Here is a 21,206-nt window from a genome sequence, read left to right on the forward strand (position 1 = left end):
ATATCTTACTGATACCACTTTCAGATGTTTCATTTAATTGGAACAATGTAATTCCAGGTTAAGATTTTTAGGTGTCATCACCTGAGCTTTGCAAAAAAAAAAAAAAAGTTCATATGGGGCAAGGTTCTCTACACTCATATTTTAGACCTTTCAACAAATGACAATTTTTTTTTATTGCATCAGAAATTCTGCTGAGACAGCCTGCAGCCAACTGATATTTAGAGCGTAACCTTCCCCCCTACAAGGATAAGTGGATTGTGCCTTTCCCAGCCAACTGGTCATAAAAACGTTATAATAAAGTAATTGTTTACATCAGCTTGAACCGGTGTAAAAAATGCTGACAACCACAGAAGTTATGATGACATCATGTGAGATTTGGGCTCTTGGAAGGCTGCTGGTAAAGAGTTCCGTACGGAAGTTGCATGTTCCGTGTTCCCTTCCTCAGGTGCACATCCCACTTTCCAAACAGTCACTGTCCATCTGTCACTTGGTGTAGGGATTTTTAGGCTTTCACTCTGGTGAAAGCCGCATGGACCTCTGAGGCATTATGTTTCCAGGTTGTCCATCTGTCTGCTGCATGTATCATTCTCCTTAACCCAATGCTGCTGGAACACATTGAGGGATTCCTACAAATTAGGCTCAAATATCCACTGGAACTCAAGGATGAAGTGAAAAGATTTTGGTTGTGAAAAGGTCATGGTAGGAATTACATTTCAGGCAGGCATACATACACTATTTTCCTTAATTATATAACAGCATGTAATATCAGAATTATGTTAATGACTTGTTTTTTTAAACAGTATAATTGTATTTGAAAAAAATCTTTCCAAAAATGCTTATTGTATTAGCAGATCATTTTAAATTAGCCTAATCTGCCAGCCTAAATAATTATAAAATTAGAAATTATCTGTTGGAGAGCTCCTACTATACCCAACCATATTTAAAGCCATTTACATAATAGATCATGTATATTTTGTGTTTGTTGGCTTTTAAATCAATAATTTATTTCTACATTTTTTAATAATTTTATTTCTTTTACATATCAGTCCAAGCAGGTCGAGACCATAAGCACGCACTAAAGTGCTGCGAGTGCGCGCACTGACGAGCACGAGCGACGTGGACGAGTAGGGTGCTGCTTACCGTCCAGTGTTCACCGCAATAGCAGGGGGGGGGGGGGGGGGGGGGGGGGTTGGAGGACACCGGCTACAGCCCTGCCTACTCTCTGCATGTGAGCTCACAGCCGAGTAGACACACGGCAGGCAGGCAGACGAGCAGACGCACCCTCACGGGGCAACAAAGGGACGCATGCTTTATCCAAGGCTTCAAATGAATAAATGATTCACTGACATAAGTTGCTCTTATATTGATACGCAATTGCATCTGTTCTCACCTCAAAGGTAAGAGAAATTGCACCATCTGAAGAAAACTCAGCTTCTCTATTGCTATTTTTTTCCCCATTGTTTGCCTGTAATAAGAAGCATGTGGCCAATATCCCTAAAACAGGCTTACACTGTTATTTATTGTATTATCACCTGTAAATACATGTGGATTTTAAATGCTATGTGGATTGAGATGAGTGAGAATGGAAGATGAAATGGGTGTGACATGCTACTTTATATATGTACCAGCAGCAGCAGCAGTGCATTAGTGCTGGATCAGGACTGTGATATACTGACATTGTTATTTGCTCTTGTCTGATATTTAAGGTCAAGTGGAAGAGGATATTATTCCAGTAACTGGTATTCACCTTGTACTGTTTAGGGTGTAAAAGCATTGCACAGTCATGGAGCTGGAGCACTTTGATGAGCGGGACAAGGCTCTGAGATACACCCGAAGGGGCTCAAGAGGGAACGGTCTCCCCAGTCCCACTCATAGTGCTCACTGCAGCCTGTACAGAACCAGGACACTGCAAGCACTGAGCTCTGAAAAGAAGGCCAAGAAGATTCGTTTCTACCGCAATGGGGACCGTTACTTCCAAGGGATTGTATATGCCATTTCTCAGGAGAGATTTAGGTCCATAGATGCTCTCCTGGCTGACCTCACAAGGGCTCTCTCAGATAATGTCAACTTACCCCAAGGGGTGCGGACCATATATTCCATTGATGGGCAAACCAGGATCAGCAACATGGACCAGCTGGTGGAAGGTGAGAAATCTTCTTCAGCGGTTCCAAGTTCGTCCTAGATATGTCCTAGTGTATATTTTCGGAAATCTTAGCTCAAGTAAGATACAAAATGCTTCCTATGACCTGTCGAGCAAAATAGTTCACTGTTGTGTGATTTTTTTTTTTTTTTTTTGTCCTCCATCAAAACTGTTGATGTATTTGTGGTCAAGTGTACAATCTACTAATCTGTTGTGATTTTCTGCAGGAGAAAGCTATGTTTGTGCATCCATCGAGCCCTACAAAAAGTTGGATTACACAAAAAATGTAAATCCCAACTGGTTTTCTGGCGCTAGGACTGCTATGGCGGTCCGTGACCCCTCTTCTCTTGGCAGTGGCAAGGCTGTGACCCTAGAAATGAAGGAGGGGAAAGACTTCATCAAACCCAAACTGGTAACCATCGTCCGGAGTGGAGTAAAACCACGCAAGGCTGTACGGGTCTTACTCAACAAGAAGACCGCACACTCCTTCGAGCAGGTCATGACAGACATCACAGACGCCATTAAGCTGGACTCTGGAGTTGTCAAAAGGCTTTTTACTGTGGACGGCAAGATGGTAAGTGCTTTTTTTTCATGGTGGTGAGTCTGTGAACTTGATTTTTCAGTGTGTGCACATTGGACAGGAAATATTAAGCATTAAATAAAATAAGTAGGATCTCAGTTCAAGGTATGTAAAATTCTACAGTGTGATGAATTTGGATGCAACACTTCTACTATCAAATGGGTCGAGGAAAGTGCCATGGACAGTGAAATATTGAAAAGTTCACAGCCACACATCCCTCAGTGCACTCGAAGCTCTTGCCAGTTTTACTTATTGCAAGTTGCAAACAACAGACTTTGTGTTTCAGGGCTAACAAGGTAAAGTTGCAATTTGTTGCAAGGAAATTCTAATTTCCCTGTACATTTGGTACTGATGTACTAAAGTAGGTCAGTTTCTAGCTTCACCTTTGGTGATCACACTACCAGCTGAGCAGGTCAGGTTTTCTGTGGAATTTGTCAAATTGTCAGGTTGTTTGCCAGATAACAAAAATTCTATGGTGCCGAATTTGACCAAATTTTGTGAAGGGGCATAGCATGAGCCAGAGTAACCTATTATGGAAGAAATAAGATTCGGACAATGACACCTTTACATTTTCATAGACTGATTTTGACTGAGTTCACCTTGGGAGAAGTGTGCACCTTCAAAGTGTCCTTTAGTTCACAATATGCTTTCCAGAATGAAGCATCTACGATATATTCATATAAGTCCAAGACTACAGAGTTGTTCCAATGATTCTCATGTATCTACATTTTCTATTTTGTTTTATTGGCATATAAGAAATTAATTCCATCAAGCAATGATGTTAAGTATTGCAGGTTTGGAAAGAATAAATTAAACACACAAACACATTTGCATCTGACACCAAAGTTTCTGTTCCTCATTCTTCACGTCTTTGAGAATTATTCCCTTACCCAAAGATCCAGTACGACTGTGAATATTTGGTTCATGTATTATGAGAAATAGGTTTCTAGGACCCAGTTTAATAATGTGCTGCTGTGTGGTGGGGATATGTGATGGATATCAGTTAGTGACTTTTTGAGCACCAGGCGGGGAATCTGATAGTGACTGTACACCCATATAGGACCAGGATATGACTTACATTCTCTTTTATAATGTTGCAACTTTCTGGATGGTAATATTTACATGATTACCACTTAAGAATGACATTCTCTCTTGTGGTCTAATTTCACATCCCATTGTAACCAAGCATTGACAGGTTTGTGGATATTGTAGTATTTACAGAAGATGAGGATTTTGCTTCATCAGCTGATAATGCACATAAAAAGTGGTTTAATACAATTAAACACAAAACACATTCTGTTCACAAACTTACCTCCACTCTAGATTCAGATCATTATCCAAAGATACACTGCCTTTTTTCTTTTTTTTTTCCTTGGATGGTTTCTATGGTTTCTATGGTTTCCTGAGCTGGTTGCTAAGGAACAGCCTCTGCGGCAGAGCGTTGCAGTACTGTAGGTGTAGTGTGAGAGAGCTCATAGATGCTGTGTTTGGTCTGTCAGCAGAGGCAAGATGGAGCACGTGGTTGAGCTATAATCCCAGGATGGGACCCGTTCTGTTGTGCAGAATAAATAGTTGATGCGTTTCACACTAGAAAACAAATCTGCCTCCATGTAACGTTGATATTGCAACATTAAAAGTACATGCTAAATATTGAGGCAATCAGCTCTGACTCATTGATGCATGGACTCCATATTAGCTCAGAAGGGTGGTGGTAGCTGGCTCTAAAACAATAGCAGGAGATCCATTAAGTCTTGTAGATTGCAAGCTGGAGTCTCCATAGGTCATACTTGTTTTTCCTGCACGTCCCACTAAGCTTAATCGGACTGAGATCTGGGGAATTTGGAGGCTTAATCAGCAGCTTGAACTCTTGGTAATGTTCATCAAACCATCCCTGAAGAATTTCTGCCGTGTGACAGGTTGTTTGATCCCTCTGAAAGAGATAATTACCGTAACATTGCATCAAAGTTTAAGTAGGTGTTTAGACATCATTTGTGCAGGGACACAAGGTTTCCCCGCAGAACAGTGCCCAGAGTGTCACCCTGCCTCCACAGGTATACCTTCCTCCCATATTATATCCTAGGGCCATCACTCCCTCCAAAAATGTCATTGTATTTACTAATTTCAGGCAACGTTCATCCATTTGCCATCATGGCCATCCAGATGCTCACATACCCATCATACCACTTCCAGCATTGGGCCGGGGTCAGCATGGATAGGTGCCTCTTCTGTAGGATTCGACTGGACTGGCTTGATCCGACTGGCTCTGCCTGCGATGTGTCCGCCCACTATGATCTTGGCTACTAGGCTATAATGATTGTGATCCGCCAAACTGATCCAGCATGTGTCAGAACCAACCAGAATTGACTCCATATTCCGTTCAACTTAAAATACAAGCCTGATTCCTTTTGACAAAAGCTGCATCAAACCTCACAGAGCAGACTGACTGGCAGGATTTCAGATATCACACACCCTTGCAGACTGAATCCAAGTCAAATATCACTGTGTCAACATGTTACCCGCTGGCTCTTTTTTGAGTGTTTTGAGAAGTGCAGTTTTCAGAAGCACAACAATTAAGGAAACTAACTGAAATAGTAACAAAATTGGTTGGACAAAACCCTCTGCTTGCAAAAGCTAAACCATGCTACCCTTTTGCTCCTCACAAGGATCTGTGACCCATGACTCTGCTACTGATTCATCAGTTGTTCCTTCCTTTGATCACTTTTTGTTAGGAATGCCTTCAGTTGCTGTTTTACTACATAGCTGAGTCATTTTGAAATGGAATTCATGTACAATAGACAGGACTAACTCAGCCAAATGAACATCTATTTAATATCCTCACTTTGTGAGCATCAGATAACTGATAAAAAATAACATTGTCTACTTTGAAAATTAAAAAAAAAAAAACATCAGTCATAGAGACTTTGATAGAGATGAGGCTCTTTGAGGCATGAAAAAATGCCATGGCCTGGTGTGCTCCTGTGGTTACATGTGGGATGGAGCACTATTTGCATGACTGAGTAGGTCTAAGGAGGCTTGGCCCATGCCATTTCAGTCCCCACTGTAATAGATATGGCTCTGCGCTGTAATTGTATTATGCACACCGCCAACATCTCTGTGTTAGAATCAACCCTTCTTGTTAAAATTGATGTCAGCATCCACCTGAGGACAGAGCCTGGCTTGACATGAATTCATGAAAGCAGGGGCTTAATTCTCCATGGTAAAATTATGCATCTGTACAGTGATACGACAGTTCTTTCATACGTTTGCAATAAAATACAGTGGGGATGTAGCTGACAGATATATGGTCCCCTAACATATGCTTCCCAATCCTTTTTTTCTTGTTGCCCTTGACTCTGCCACCCTCCAGTTTGGCCTGTGTGTGCCCACAAAGAATTATTATGGTCTCTGCTCATACCCCAGATGTCATGTCATCTGTCATGTAAAGTTGCCATTTTTCTTCTTAGGAAATCAGTTTCTCAAAATAGTTTAAAATGATCAAGCTTTGGTTTGAGGAAACATGCCAGAGAAAGCATTTAGTTAAGGTCAAAAATACTATTACTCACACGCACGATCTGTTACTGTTACACACACATACACACACACACACACACACACACACACACACACACATATGTGATGTATAATGTATAATGTTCTGGTCATTTCAAATCTGCTTCACTGTAACTAAATGGGAGAAGAAGGATAGAGGACATTGGATGGCAGTGTCTGGCTTTCCTCTCACCTACTGCTGTGACTTGGCTGTTAAAACACAGAGGAGTCATTGCTCAGTGTCCCTCTACATTTGGGTTAGAGGAGAAATTTTCTCTTTTATCCTCAGTTTGTACTGAGAGGCTAGAATTTGTGCTTTAGTTCAAAGTGGAAGTGGTTAGACTTTAAGTGGATTCTAAAATAACTTGGACATGATCTCTCTGCTGAGGAAAATCTGATAGAAGTACTAAGGTCTAAATATAGAAAGTCATAGACAAGGACAGTGTAGTTAGGTTTGCTGGAAATGTGTGGGCTGGTGTAAATGTGAGTTTTAATTTGTACTTCAGCTGAGTGTGTTTTGATGGAGCTTAATATTAGGTCACAGTACTGACATGCTTTTTTTTAGACTGCTCTGTCATATTTGTGGTCACAGCAGTTGTAGGAATGCATAATCATACAGTTCAGCAAGGAAACAACAGTTACATTAGGATGTGTGTGTATATGCTGCCTATGCATTACATACACACTGCGTTGGCTCATCAGAGTTAGAGTTAGTGTATTGGCACTACCTATTCAGCTATATATTTACTTTCTTATTCATTCGTGTTTTCATACATTTCACTGCAGTCTGAGTGTCTTGTTCAGCTTTTTTTTGCTTCAGAAGTTCTTTTTTTCCCTTTATGTACAAAACAAACATATATAACACATACACACATATGTGTATAAATATGTGAATATATATACATACACACATATATGTATATATCTGTAGATATATACATATATATATATACATATGAAGAGAGACAGATAGATAGCTAGATAACTTGTGCAACATGGAGTAGATCTATTCCCAAATTTCATGTGTCTCTAAATATGTTGGCATGCAGAGTGACTGGCTACTGTGTTCAGTCTATCACTTCAAAGAGGAGATTCAGCACCCTGGAGAGCTCCACCTGTCCACTGGTGCAGTTCTGATTCTCAAACTTATGACCTCCTACAGCATGCATTCCTCCCTTTGTGTTTTCTTTGGTCTGAATTGCAGCTGCAGCAATTGCGCTTGTGGAAATCACAGATTGAAACACTGACGATCAATATTTGCACTGGATGCTCCCAGGCAAAGAGAGTTTGTGTGTGTGAGAGGGGGAGGGTAGGCCTGATGGAGTTGCTGTGTCACCGAGCCAGCAGCCATAAGTAATCAATATAAAGCAGCATGCTCATGACTGCCCTGGATATGCTGTTTCATTTGAAGGATGAGGTTTCTAGTTTCCCAGTATTTAAAATGAAGAAAATGCAACTCCTGATGATATCAAATTTGACAGCTTTAATGAAATCAGCTCTGTTTTGCTGGAGATCTGCGATGAAGGATGCCACTCTGAAGCAACATTGTACTGTTTTATCATTATTTTAACAGTTTAGAGAGGATAAAAGGCAGTGATAGCCACAGTATTATGGATACAACATGTTCTGCATTAGTCTGAATCACACCTGGACTGACGGTGACATTGTTCTTTTGTCTTTGGTTTATACTGCTCAATGCTTCAGATAGGAACTGACAGTGGATCTTAATGTAGCCGTGCCCCTCTCATCGTCTCTTTTTCAGCTGGGATTCTGTCTAGTCTCCGTGGCAACGGCTGTGCAGCTCTCCTCCCTTTGGGATCGTACACATCTTTTTGGAGGAGGGGTTTGGGGCAGGGGCCATCAGGGTGGGCACGTCTATAGAGGAAACAGCCATATTAAGCTTCCCTCAGAGCTTACTGTCATCCAGATTTCCATCGAGAAAGGCTGAATGACCTTTGGCTGTTCAGATGTGCTTTGGCTGCAGGTTACTGATAAATCAAACCCTGCTCTTATGGTGGACTATACAGTGTTTCTTTTTTGATAAAGTTTATGCTGTATTTTCCTGGAACAGCCTACTGTTCAGGGTTGGTATGATGGCATATAATACAGTAACAGGAGGATGATATGACATTCAACCGTTTGAGGACACTGTGGTTGTTGTGGATGTCTTGTCTGACCTACGCTTGAGTCATCTTAGGTGATTCTTGCTAATTCCACATGCTTACTGAGACAATTAATAATGCATGTACTGTACATCTTATAATCGCAGTTAGCTGCGTTTTGTCACCAAGTACCTTTCAACAACAGTTGTAGCCGAGAGGATCTAATGTGACAAACAGCTTTTCCAAGACAGAATCAGCACCTAAAAACAAACTGCATTGTTTAGCACTTAATAGCAAATTACATTTGATACAGAATAACCTCTGTAACAATTTCGTTGACGGAGGCTATTCTGAGTCACTCCCTTTAAGAGAAAGTGAACATGAGCTGTAGTTAAGCGTTTCAATATCCCATTGAGAAGAAGGTCAAGACTCCATCAGCATCTTCATTTATTTATGAGAGTATACCATCGAAACGAACTTTCATATTAATGAGAGCAGCAGATGCATCAGCTCATTTGCTTTGGATGGCAACAGTTATTATTTACATTTCTTTTCACTTGACATGAAGCTCATGGGGTGGCCAGGATCTCTGGTGTCCTCAGGCTGTTCCTAGCTCCTAATTTTTTGCTGAATTCCTTCATTTAAATTTAACAGGTTCGGTTTTAGTGACATTTTATACCAACACATTTTAATTGTCGCTAAAATTTAACTTGTGACAATGGTTCCACTTGAGGCACAATGTTCTCTCCGTGTCTTAACATGATTAACTCCCGTAATGGATGACTGCCTGGTACAATGTTTAAATCGTATTTTTTCAGACTAGTGAAGGACAATAGAGGGCAATTAACTTAATCTCCCACTAGGGAGGGAAACAAATTTATGACAAGCAGGGGACATTGTCACAGACTGTACTGAATAATCAGACAGGTATACATTTTTCTTTGCCAAGCTGTTACCCTAAAAAAACATTTTCATCAAATGCTAAACTGATGCACCAAAAGAAGGATCGAAAATTTAATTCCTCGATTCATATCCTTTACTCGCACCATCACATTCGCTTATGCACTGCTGCCATTTTAAATCCAAAATTTCACCATGTCTGTTTGAATGCAGCCCTTTATCTACATTCAATACAGTAAATGTGTAATGAGTTTTGAATGAGTGCGACACAGTTAATCTGAATTTTATCTGAATGTAATCAAACTTGCCTCTTCTACTACCGCTGCAGATATGCGTACAGATCAGTCTACTGACTTAAGTAGACATCTTTGTTCATACAGATCAATTACCATTATCATTTTAATTGATCTGTATGAACAAAGATGTCTACTTAAGTCAGTAGACATCTTTGTTCATACAGATCAATTACCATTATCATTTTAATTGGATTTTCAATGAAAATAAGTATATTGATGTCAAAAAACACTACCTCTTATATTGCAAAAATTATTGCAATTGCAATTTGAGTCAAAGCAATTAGATAGCCTTTTATCATCTTTTTGTTGTGTGTCAAGTGTTTCAAGACCACACAACTTTCAATTCATATTGTGCATCAGTGGATGTAAAACTGCACAATTTTATGTAATCTTTGGCTCATATGGATTATGGCTTTATGACGTAATGCAATTCAAATTAGGAGAGAAATATATTGTTCTCATTGTGTCAAACATGATAGAATGATGTGGGAATAGTGAATATAATACACTTACGATAGAAATCCATTTATTTTTCCAGGTAACCTGCCTTCAGGACTTTTTTGGGGAAGATGATATATTCTTTGCTTGTGGTCCTGAGAAGTTCCGTTACCAAGATGACTTCAGCTTGGATGAAAGTGGTTAAGTATACTTTAATCATAGGTATCTAAGTGGCCTGGGTCTGGACCGAAACACCGCTCTATATGTACCGGAAACTATAACAATTTTTTTTTTTAAATCATAAATGTCAGATTTTCTACCACCTGAAGAATAACTGCAGCTAATCATATCTTTGCAATTCAGTAACCACTGCAGCTGGAATTGTCATTTGAGATGATTGACGTAGAAAAAGAAGAGAAGAACGGAAAGTCATGCCGCTACTCATTTTATTAGAGCTTTCTTAAATCGAGCACCATATTTTAAGCCCTACCTTTTAAAAAGCTCTGTTATGTTGGTTTATTTTTTTAAATGCAACCCTTGTTTTGACTACCTTAAACGAGAAAACGCTTGACCTTAGTACATAATACTTAAGTCTCTCCAGTTCAAAGTAACAATTGACAGTACACATAAGGTTTGACATTGTTGTTTTGTTATTAGGTAGTAGGATGATTTTCTGTCCTAAAGCATTATTCTGGAAAACAAATATGTTGTATTTAAACTTTTCTTTTTCTTAAAAAAGAGAAACAGATCTGATAAAATGTTTAGAAAAAGTTTTATTTACAGTTTAACATTCTCTGTCATGCCTCGTTTTAATCTACTGACAAACTAAGGGCCCGCATATATCGCTCTAAACAAACCACTCTTTGCTGCAACTTTTATGGCTCCTAAAGGGCCCATTACAGATGCCCTTGGCAGGATGTCTTATGATAACAGGACTATTGTGTTTATATTTACTTCAAAGTCATTGGTGTATAAAGCCTGCTTTCACGCATCTAAGATCCATAGAGGGGTTTCTGTGCAATGTCTTTACATCGATGTGTGTGCACCTTAGGGGGAAAAATAAGAAGGAAAAAAAAGCTTCCCAGTAGAACTTCTACAACTACACACAAACTGCCAGAATGATAGATGGAAAATGTTCAATATCCTAAGGGCATCACATGCCTTTGCTTAGAATAGAGGGGGGTTATGGTTCCAGGCCGTGAAAAGGCTGATTGGTCCTGATGGTGCTAAAGGCATTCAAAATGTTTGCACTCATAATGCAAAACTCTGATAATTCTCTCTCTCTCTTACACATCACCACAAATTGCATAATTATACTAATCTCTGTGCTTTTTATTTATATATTTATTTAGTCATTTTTAGTATAAACACGGGGCCTCTCTATGAAATAGGTGTAAATAGCTGACCCAACAACTGCTGGAAACCAAACATAATTTGTGGTCAGGAATATCATCAAGATCTGTTTAGACTTAGAACTCATTCATTGAAGTAATCAACACTATTTGAGATACTTATACTTTCACTGTAAAGCATGAGATTTTTACTTTGACACATTTAGCTTAGTGTTATGTTATGTTATGTTATCCTCATGCTCCAGATGTTGTCAAATACGCAGACAATAGACTGAACATTCAGCCAACATGACGTAAAATCAGGTCAAGTTGAGTTAGCTTCATTGGACATGTAAGAAAACCATAAGTACTAGCTGCATTACCAAAGCTTTACTGATAAGCAAAGGAAGTCGGGCAGTTTCATTCACAGGTGACTTAATATGCAAATGAAGGACAAACAGATCCAACTCTGAAACTGCATTATATCACCAAGTCAAATTTTACACAAGGCAAACTCTATACTGACTACAAAGAGTGAGGCTGCGAGGCTATCAAAGCTGTTTTACCGTGGAATTCACACTCACCCAACTGTTAAGACAGTTGGCGTAAGGTTGTAGGTGAAAGGTTGTAGTGAAATTAATAGTGTTTGATGAGTGAATTATGAAGTTTAAATGAACGCAGAACTTAGGGCAACAGATGTCAGTCATATCAAAGACCAAATGAGAACAAAACACAAGCAAATCTAAATGTACCTAAATTAAGGAGCAAACCAATGAACACTAACCTGCTCAAAAACGGACCTAACAAACAAAACAAAACACACAAGGAGTGATACCACTAAACCTAATGAAACTAATACAAAGTGCACAAACCAAGCATGTGCTACATTAGTACTGCATGGCATTTGAATGTTTGTGAAATATGTCTAATTACCTTCCTTGAGTGTCTGAGCTGTACTGCAGGTTGCTAAGCTACATGTACCACAATAAGACACAAAATACACAGTCAAACATAGTGATCCGTGGCTGGGCAAGCAGCTACCGTTAAATTATAGCCGCCCCAAGTAAGACTTCCTTGGAAGATGCTGCTGCTGCTCCTGGTGGTGGTGGTAAAAAAATCGGGGGCAGGTCGCGATTGGACCAATCAGCTAAATACAGAGAGAGGCTCACTAGCCACCACATTTCTGTAAATAAAAAAATATCTATTGATTTTCCATCATCTATTTCTCTAGTAAACCTGGGTCGCTGGTTAAGACGTTGAAGACCAAAATTTGATGATTAGTCTTCGCTGTGTGTAATGAATATTTGGGTCTGAAAAAAGCCAACCCAAAAAGCTATGATGGGAAAATAAACCTCTCATTATTTATACTATGGTAATTAGTATTTGGAGCTCCACTGAAGGGCTGTTCATGACCTTTTTAAGTAATAATTTCAAAATTCTCTGAATTAAGATTAAAGTGTATAATTTAAATTGACAGGTAAAGGAAAAATTAAGATAGCCCAAACATATGTTTTTTTGTCCCCCCCAGAATGCAGGGTGTCCAAGTCTGCATCGTATGGCCGACTACCTACCGTGCAGGGTCGCTGTTCCCCCAGGAGTGGCGGTATGTCTCGCAGGAGTAAGTCTCCCTCATCTACTGGGTCAGGTGAGACCATGTCTCTGTCCCAAATTCCAAAACATCTGCAGAGCATGATGTCCATCAACACGATGAAATGTAATATTCCGGTCACCAAAGCACATAATAAAATCTCTTTTTTTAATTCTACTTTCTCCATTTCTTCTTACAGCTAACGGGACTGCAGGAAGTCAGCTGTCTACCCCTCGGTCTGGAAAATCTCCGAGCCCTTCTCCCACCAGTCCAGCTAGCCTACGAAGACGTCAGGTAATAAAATGGATATCATCTCTCTTATTTTGTTTATATGTTTATTATTTAATTAAAAAAATAATTTATTTAACAAGCTCAGCAAGTTTTTTTGAATATACTTCATATATTATGGAGCTCATCAGCAAGGTTTTGGATGTGTAAATCTGTCATATTCTACACGAGTGGAGTTGATCATTAGCAAGAAATGTAAACTTTCATGGTGGACTCACCACAGGCAAGCAGGCTGTGCAGTGATTATGTCTGTCTCAAGTCTGTGTGATAACCAATACCACACATTTTGATATTGTATATTCATTGACATCAGATAAAATGTAGCTTGCAAAAACAATATGGTCAATGTTCAATATTCATTGAGTTTGAAATATTGTTTGCAGTGGCTTATCAGGTGAGTAGTTCCCGAGCTCTTGAGATAAGTACGTACGCATTCTTGTACCTTTGCCTTTTCCCCCAGTTTGCTGTTATATTTTTGCATTAAATTAAATATTTTTTTGACATTTTATGTGCTTCCTGGTCGGTTTGGCTTCTGGTGTAAAACTCTTTATATTTACTGAAAGGCCAATATAGGAAATGAATAGGAAATTTACTTCAGAAAAATTCTTTTGGTAATAACCTTTATACATTTTTACAATCAGAATATTGCACAGAAAATGTGTTTTTAATTCATCGCTTTTATACATATATGCTATTGTTTTTGTCAATTGGTGGTCACAGTCCTGTACAAGTATCAGAGCATACGTTTTTCTGAGTTCAACAATAAAACTAATCAAATAATCAAATCACATGATCCTCTGTCCATACAGCAGTGCAACAAAACAGTTTAGACTTAAAAGGCATCTTGTGAACAGAGCCTTATTTAAACTGTGGCGACACATTTTCACTGTGATTATTTTAGATCTGTGGAGAACTTTTGTTGTGCACAGTCAGCTTTGGAGTGAAAACCTGTTATCAATGATACCCATCATTAATTAATCATCAATCTGACCAGGGTGGTGGTGTGGCTGCGGTGGATAATATTTTCAGTCAATCCCTTTTCCAACCACATGCCAGTCTACTGGTGAAAAGGCACAATTTATTTCTCTTTGAACAAACTCGAAACTGTTGGAGTGGAACAAATAGGTTTTGTGTAAGCTGGCTGTAATCAGACTTTTACAAGCGTTGATGTTATAAGACGTGCTTAAGAGTGTGTCTTTAGTTCTCACTCTATGGCTGTTTCTTCTTTCCAGGGATCTCAACACAGTGGCTCTTCACTCTCTTTAGCTTCCACCAAGGTGTGCAGCTCAATGGATGAAGGAGATGGACCTAGCAGTGAAGGTAAGACTTTGCCTAATAACTCATTGTAGGCAATACGATTGTCACTGTTAGTAGCTTTAAATCTGAATTTATGTTTTCCTCTGCAGCTGAGCCCATTGATGAGTACTCATCAGTTCCTGCCTCCATAGCAGAGAGGTACAAAGTGGGGAGGACTTTAGGAAATGGAAACTTTGCTGTGGTTCGTGAGTGTGTAGAGAGAGCCACTGGAAGAGAATATGCTCTAAAGGTCATCAGCAAAGACAAATGCAGAGGAAAGGTGAGCCTTGAAGTTCGGCTTTTTCATTTTATTTGCTACAATGTTAGCGTTTTCATTTGGGTATTATTCTTTAATGGGTCGGGAATTGGTGCTATCACCTCTGGGAGTGCTTTTACTTTTTTAATAACAGTGAAATGAACATATGTAACTTTTACTTATGAAGGAGTATCATAATATACATTTTTTTCTGATTACTGATTTGATTAGATTTGAATTTTCTGTCTCATGCAGGAGCACATGATCCAGAGTGAAGTGTCAATCCTTCGACGTGTGAAACATCCCAACATCGTGCTTTTAATTGAGGAAATGGACACTTACAATGAGCTGTATCTAGTAATGGAGCTAGTTAAGGTATTTATAATAATAATAATAATAAGGTATGCATTTTATGGTTCTTGAAAAATCATTAAAGACTTTTCACAGCTTTATTTTAGGAAGCACTTTGATCTGATCTGATTGGTCTGATGTATGCTTATTATTAATTGCTTGCCTGGGTAAATAAAGGTTGTGGTATGTAATATGTATTTCCATACCCTACTGAAAAAAAATGACGAAACAAAAATTACCGTTATTGTTATGTATAAATTAATATATGGTACATGGCGGCATGGCTCAGGGGTAGAGTGGCCGTCTAGCAACTGAAGGGTCACTGGTTCGATCTTCGACCCTGGTTACCATGTCAAAGTGTCCTTGAGCAAGATACTGAACCCATAATTGCTCCTGATGAGTAGGTTGGCGCCTTGCATGGCAGCCTCCACCATCAGTGCGTGTGTGTGTGTGTGTGTGTGTGTGTGTGTGTGAATGGGTGAATGAGATGACACTGTAAAGCGCTTTCAGTGCCGCGAAGGTAGAAAAGCGCGATATAAAATTGAGTCCATTTACCATGTACATAATTTTTAAAAATTTTATTTAACCTTTAATTACTCAGGCATCATCATCATTTTTTTCAGTAGGTTATGGAAATACATACTAGATATTTGGGAAGAGATTAGTGTAAGTACATGGATGAAAACTGCAACTGGCACTTGTTCACATTGAAAATATACTTCTGTAGGGGGGGGATCTCTTTGATGCCATCACTTCCTCCAACAAGTACACAGAACGGGATGCCAGCTGTATGCTGTTTAACCTGGCAAGCGCCATCAAGTACCTGCACAGCCTCAATATTGTCCACAGAGACATAAAACCAGAAAACCTGTTGGTGAGTGTGACTCTACAGACTTTCTTTTATTCAGTACTTTCCATGTCATGTGACCCAGGGACTCCGAACCAATACTAGATATTATTACTAGACCAGGCAGTTCAAACACACCGCTTTTTTTTCTTTTTTTTTTGCATTTCACTGGCAAATCAATTTTGATATTAACATTTTGATGAAAATTCATATTTGTTTTTCAATAGCTTTGCTGTTATGTGACCCACCCAGCAGTTCAATACCAGATGCTATTACTAGATTGGACCAATAAGAGACACCTTTTTAAACCACTTCTTCTGTTTAATATAAATGGTTTTGCACTCTTACTTACTATAGTGTCATTATCACACCGAGTTCATTTATGGAAGTTTTGCTGCATGGATATTATTATATTATAACTGCTGACTCGGCCTTATTTCACATTTTTTGTGTGTCACACAGGTGTATGAGCACCCTGATGGTAGTAAATCTCTAAAACTAGGTGACTTTGGCTTGGCTACTGTTGTCAATGGGCATCTTTATACTGTGTGTGGTACCCCTACCTATGTAGCACCAGAGATTGTTGCTGAGAAAGGGTAAGTCAGAAGGCTTGGAAAAAAAAAAAAGATTATTATTCTACAGATTATTCTATGATGTTGATTGTTGCAAATGAAATTTGTCTCCCTAGTTCCATTTTCATCTTCATCTATACTGTAATTACAGATATGGCCTCAAGGTGGACATCTGGGCTGCTGGTGTCATCACTTACATACTACTGTGTGGCTTTCCACCTTTCCGTGGGTATGTGCTCATTTATCTGGTGGATTTATTTGCAGCCCACCTTCTACCTCAGTCTAACTATCCATAGGTTGACTGGTTCAGCTATATCCATCTGGCTCTTCTTGTTATCGTCTCAGTTATTGGCTGATGTTTGGCATTACAGATAGTTATGAAAGAGCCAATTTTGTGTCTTTTATTCTCATAAGTGCTTCATTGACTAAAAAAAAGTTGCATTTTTTTTTTAGAGACAGACAATTATGGACATTGCCATTCTCTGTGCCAAAATGGCCCGTCAGAGTGGTTAAAATGACATTAGTCATCTTTTTCTTGGTATAGTCCAAAAATATCTTAAGGAACTGGTTTTGTATGATTTTCTTGAATGATTATAAAATGTGCTTGTGTGTTTTTTTTATTCCTGCAGCAGTGGTGAAGATCAAGAGACTCTCTTTGAGCAGATTTTGAGAGCTGAGCTGGATTTTCCTGCACCATACTGGGACAATGTGTCCGATACAGCCAAGGTTTGTGTCTTGAGAGCAGTTTATCCATCTGCTTTCTCTATGTTCCACATGAAACCACAGAATCTGCCAGTGATCTCTTTCTGTGGTGTATTCAAATGTTTTTTCATGGCTAACATGTCCCTCCTCAGGCTCTGATCACGGAGATGCTGCACTTGGACGTGGATCAGAGATACACAGCTGTTCAGGTGCTTGACCACTCATGGGTCAATGTAAGTTTTCCTTTCACCAGGATTATCAGTGAATTGAAAGCTACTGCTATAAAGTGTGATATAGCATGTAAAGTTCCTGAAGCTTTGTCTTTTTTGTCTTCTAGGATGATGGTGGGTCGGAGCACCAACCTCAGCTGCCTGTTGCTGGGAAGATCAAGAAGCACTTCAACACCGGACCTAAGCTCAGTAGCATTACAGCAGGAGTTTCAGTCATTACAGTAAGGACTAACCTGCATCCCTCCATATATTAACACTGCATGCAATTCTCCATTAATACATTTTTTGTTTTGTAAATTAATCGTGAATAATCAAATTAATTTTATTTCAAACCACCATGTACCTTAGGTACACATGCTGCTTAAAGCAATACTTCATCCAAAAAGTGATTTTGCCTTTCGGATACTCACAAATACATGTGACTTGACATTATTCACCATAACATCACTTTATTGGTTCTCCAGAATGTCGAAAGATCTTTTCGCTGGATAAGGAAGATGTGGATAGTACTGGACGGTGTGCTTGAGAGTTTGTAACCTGACATTTTTGGACAGTTTTGCTGTTGTCTGTAACTGGTGGCCATGGAGCTCATTTAGCTTCAAGCTAAATATTTCTGCATTCTGGATCATAGATGGGCTGAAGCTATTTCTTTTATGCTTTGTGTATAGTTGCACAGCCTCAGTTGAATTCATTACACATCTTATTATTTTGCAGTTCAAGCAGCCATTCATTGATGTGCTTCTCATGGTCCAGGTCTTTCTGTGTGCATCTGGCATCTCCTCCTCTTTCAGATGGACTGCCAGCACTATTGTCTGGAGATCTTAAAAGCTGACCCTCAATAACGAGATTTCGGAAGTGTGATTTCTTTAACAGTTTCAGAACAAAGCTGGTCACAGTTTAGTTTCTTAATGCTAATCAGATCAATGACGCTTAAAGTCCAAGGTGATCCACTGAGTTGCACTCGTCTCTCTCTGCTCAGCATAACCAGGACTTAACCATCCAGAGGTCAGGGTCTTTGGACCCCTACCAGCATCCAGGATTGTACTGGATAAGGTATGACTAAGTGTGGCTCTAATATGAAGCGCTTCCATAGCAATGTGCTGGCAGTCTCCATTTCCTGTCCACTAAAGCCCTCATGCCTTGCACTTTTCATCATCAGACATATCACTTGGATTAAGTTATACATCCATAACGCTAACTGCATTTTAGGGTGAATATTAAGCCATCTTAAATAGTCTCACCAGTTAAGTATATTTATTCATATGTTTTGTAAGAGATGTGAAGATGGTATGCAGCTGCACCAACAGGGGCCCTGCTCTGACCACACCCAGCATTATTTTCAATGGTTTATGTAGTCAAATATGTGTTTTCATGGGGCCTGAAATCTGCTGCTGGCAGATGTTATTGCTTCTTAATGCTTGTCTTGGTTGTGCTTTGCTGTTTTACCAGATGAGGTTCTCAGCGGACGAGTAGTTGGTCAAATGCAGTTTTTCAATCACATGTACATGCTTACATTTGCTCATGTAATATTTACCTAAGCACCTCAGTGGCGGTTGACACAACACTACTCCTCATCATATTTGCCTTGTTGAGAATTTAATGGTTGCTACTGTTTCACGCTCTCCCAGACCACCCCACTTGATAAGGAGAAGCAAGTTTTCCGACGAAGACGCCACCATGATGTGAGGGCTACTCCACACAGTATGGGTGCCAGAACCTCCCGCAGTGTCAACCCCGGTGCGACCCCTGCTGAGTTCACCTCTGAGTCTGAGGACTGTTCCCCAAGTTCAGCTGACACTGTTCGCTCCCCCACCTCTCCATTCTAGCTGCACTTCTCAGGCTACAGCACAAGATGCACTCATCGTGGAAAAACCTGAAGAGGATGACGTTTAAAATTAAGACTTGGGTCAGTCTGTTGATTTGGACCCTCACATACTGCGTATTTACCTGTACCCTGTTTTCCAGTCATGATGCTTATTTTAGTTACAGACAACTTCACTCAAGGGACAAGTCAATGTCTCTGGATTTCAGAATACACCTTTTGAGCATGCAATATTCCTAATATCCTCTTATTTTCTTTGGTGAACAGCTACCTAACTGATTAAGCCTTATTTCTACATAGCACAGCATTGAACTATTGTTATAGTCTAGAGCCCTCTTCTGGATTGTATTGTATACTGCAGGTCAGGACAGCCACCCTGATCCTTCATGAAGCATGACTTTTTTTTTTTTTTGTGAAAGGTGTAGATCCAAAACATTGAGAGCGTAGAGTTCAGAAATGACAAGATTGTGTGCTGACATTTCATATCACTTTTCATGCTGATTTTTAGCGCGTGCTAGTAATTTTCCTGCAGCAATATCTCACTTGAAACAATACTTAAATGTTTGACATCTGGACAACTGTGTTGTAGTACTTGAGAACCTGGTGCATAAATCTAAATCTCACTGTCCAAAGGTACTTGAGGAGTTGAAAGGTTATGCTGCTGTATTGTTACCATTGTCCTGAGCAGATTTGTGTTGGAAAAATGCTGCCTAGTAGCTTGTTTATTGTAAAGACAATGAAGGACACAGGATTTTGGCTGATGGATGGTTCAGCTCACTGGTTGCTTTGAGGATGAATAGTGAAAGTTAATTTGTTCCATGTATGTAAGAGTGGTCATTCGTAGTACCTATGAATGTCAGTGCTATGTAGTTGATAGCAGTCGATGCATGTTAAATTTGCCTTGGTACATGGACTTAAGTGCAATTAGTTGTACTGCCCAATGAGCACAGTATCAAATTTGTCCTTCGTAATACTCAAATGCGTGAGTGGATGATTGTTGACAGTATTATCGCCAGCCATCTGACACACAGTGGGCAACATGGATTTTATTTTTCACACTTTAAATGTTGGTAAATATAGCCAAGTGCTTCCAGTAAAATCCATTATCTTAATATTTCAACATTCAGTCAGTGCTTTTTTGGACTTTTATAAGTGATCAAATCAAACCCGCAATATAGTCCCTTGTAAACCAATGTATTAAGAAGTCAGAGGACCGATATTCTTGGATATGAATTTCTTCTTCATCAGAGGCTGAAAACTGCATGTGTGCTAATATGCATCCTGAATTAAGTTGTTCTGGTGTCTTACTGTTCAATATACACCTGTCAGAAATGAAAACCCTTTCTGACTTGTCACTGTATGTGCTAGCTTGGTGAATGCAGTACAGTTAAGACTGCAGTAATGTCACTGCTGACGTTTTAACGTAAATGTAACACCACTGATGTGAAAGGGCTCTGACTGGAAGGAAGTGAACCAAAAAGCACAAGTAAAGCACATTGTGATATTGACTTTTTGGGAACGTATTTGCTTATCGTTTTTCATCATCTGAAAACAATGTGATGTTATAAAAAATTGTCAAGATGGAACTCCAAGACAACTGGGAATGTCAGTGTGATGTGGAACTATATGGGGAATGTGAAATCTGTATTATATCCATCCATTATTCATTAATGTAAAGATGTAATAAAAAAAAAGTCAACACAAACACCATGTACTCATTCAATGAGAAAATCTACCAATGGTAAAAAAAAATTCCAGCAATGTAGCTAAATTGGGAATAAAAATAACTGAATTACTTTGTGTGTCTGAATGATTCAGTGAGTAAAACACAGCTGCAACAAATCCAGACAGCAGATGGCAGTATAGCCAAACAAAATTTACTTTGTTACCAATTATAGCATTTATTTAGAGAGGTATT

General features: G+C 39.2%; 1 protein-coding gene across 2 annotated transcripts; it reads left to right on the top strand.

The window, feature by feature from the left end:
- Window positions 1-1,205: 1,205 nt before the first annotated feature.
- LOC147254949 (serine/threonine-protein kinase DCLK1-like) lies at window positions 1,206-21,067 on the top strand. Of its 2 annotated transcripts, none has more exons than XM_086216536.1 (16): window positions 1,206-1,397; window positions 1,707-2,144; window positions 2,368-2,714; window positions 10,106-10,205; window positions 12,865-12,981; window positions 13,124-13,218; window positions 14,445-14,532; window positions 14,619-14,788; window positions 15,020-15,139; window positions 15,843-15,989; window positions 16,425-16,558; window positions 16,686-16,763; window positions 17,164-17,260; window positions 17,389-17,469; window positions 17,574-17,687; window positions 19,095-21,067. In XM_086216536.1, the coding sequence occupies exons 2-16, from the start codon at window positions 1,784-1,786 to the stop codon at window positions 19,290-19,292; spliced, it is 2,247 nt and encodes a 748-aa protein (XP_086072662.1). In that variant the 5' UTR covers window positions 1,206-1,397; window positions 1,707-1,783; the 3' UTR covers window positions 19,293-21,067. The 2 variants fall into 2 exon arrangements, with proteins under 2 accessions (XP_086072662.1, XP_086072663.1); XM_086216537.1 differs by having other exon boundaries at window positions 1,762-2,144.
- The last annotated feature ends 139 nt before the right edge of the window (window positions 21,068-21,206 follow it).

This window comes from Aulostomus chinensis, chromosome 10 (genome assembly GCF_037954235.1).
Source record: "Aulostomus chinensis isolate RoL2024-O1b breed Wild chromosome 10, RoL_Achi_v1.0, whole genome shotgun sequence".
Classification (NCBI taxonomy): Eukaryota; Metazoa; Chordata; class Actinopteri; order Syngnathiformes; family Aulostomidae; genus Aulostomus; species Aulostomus chinensis.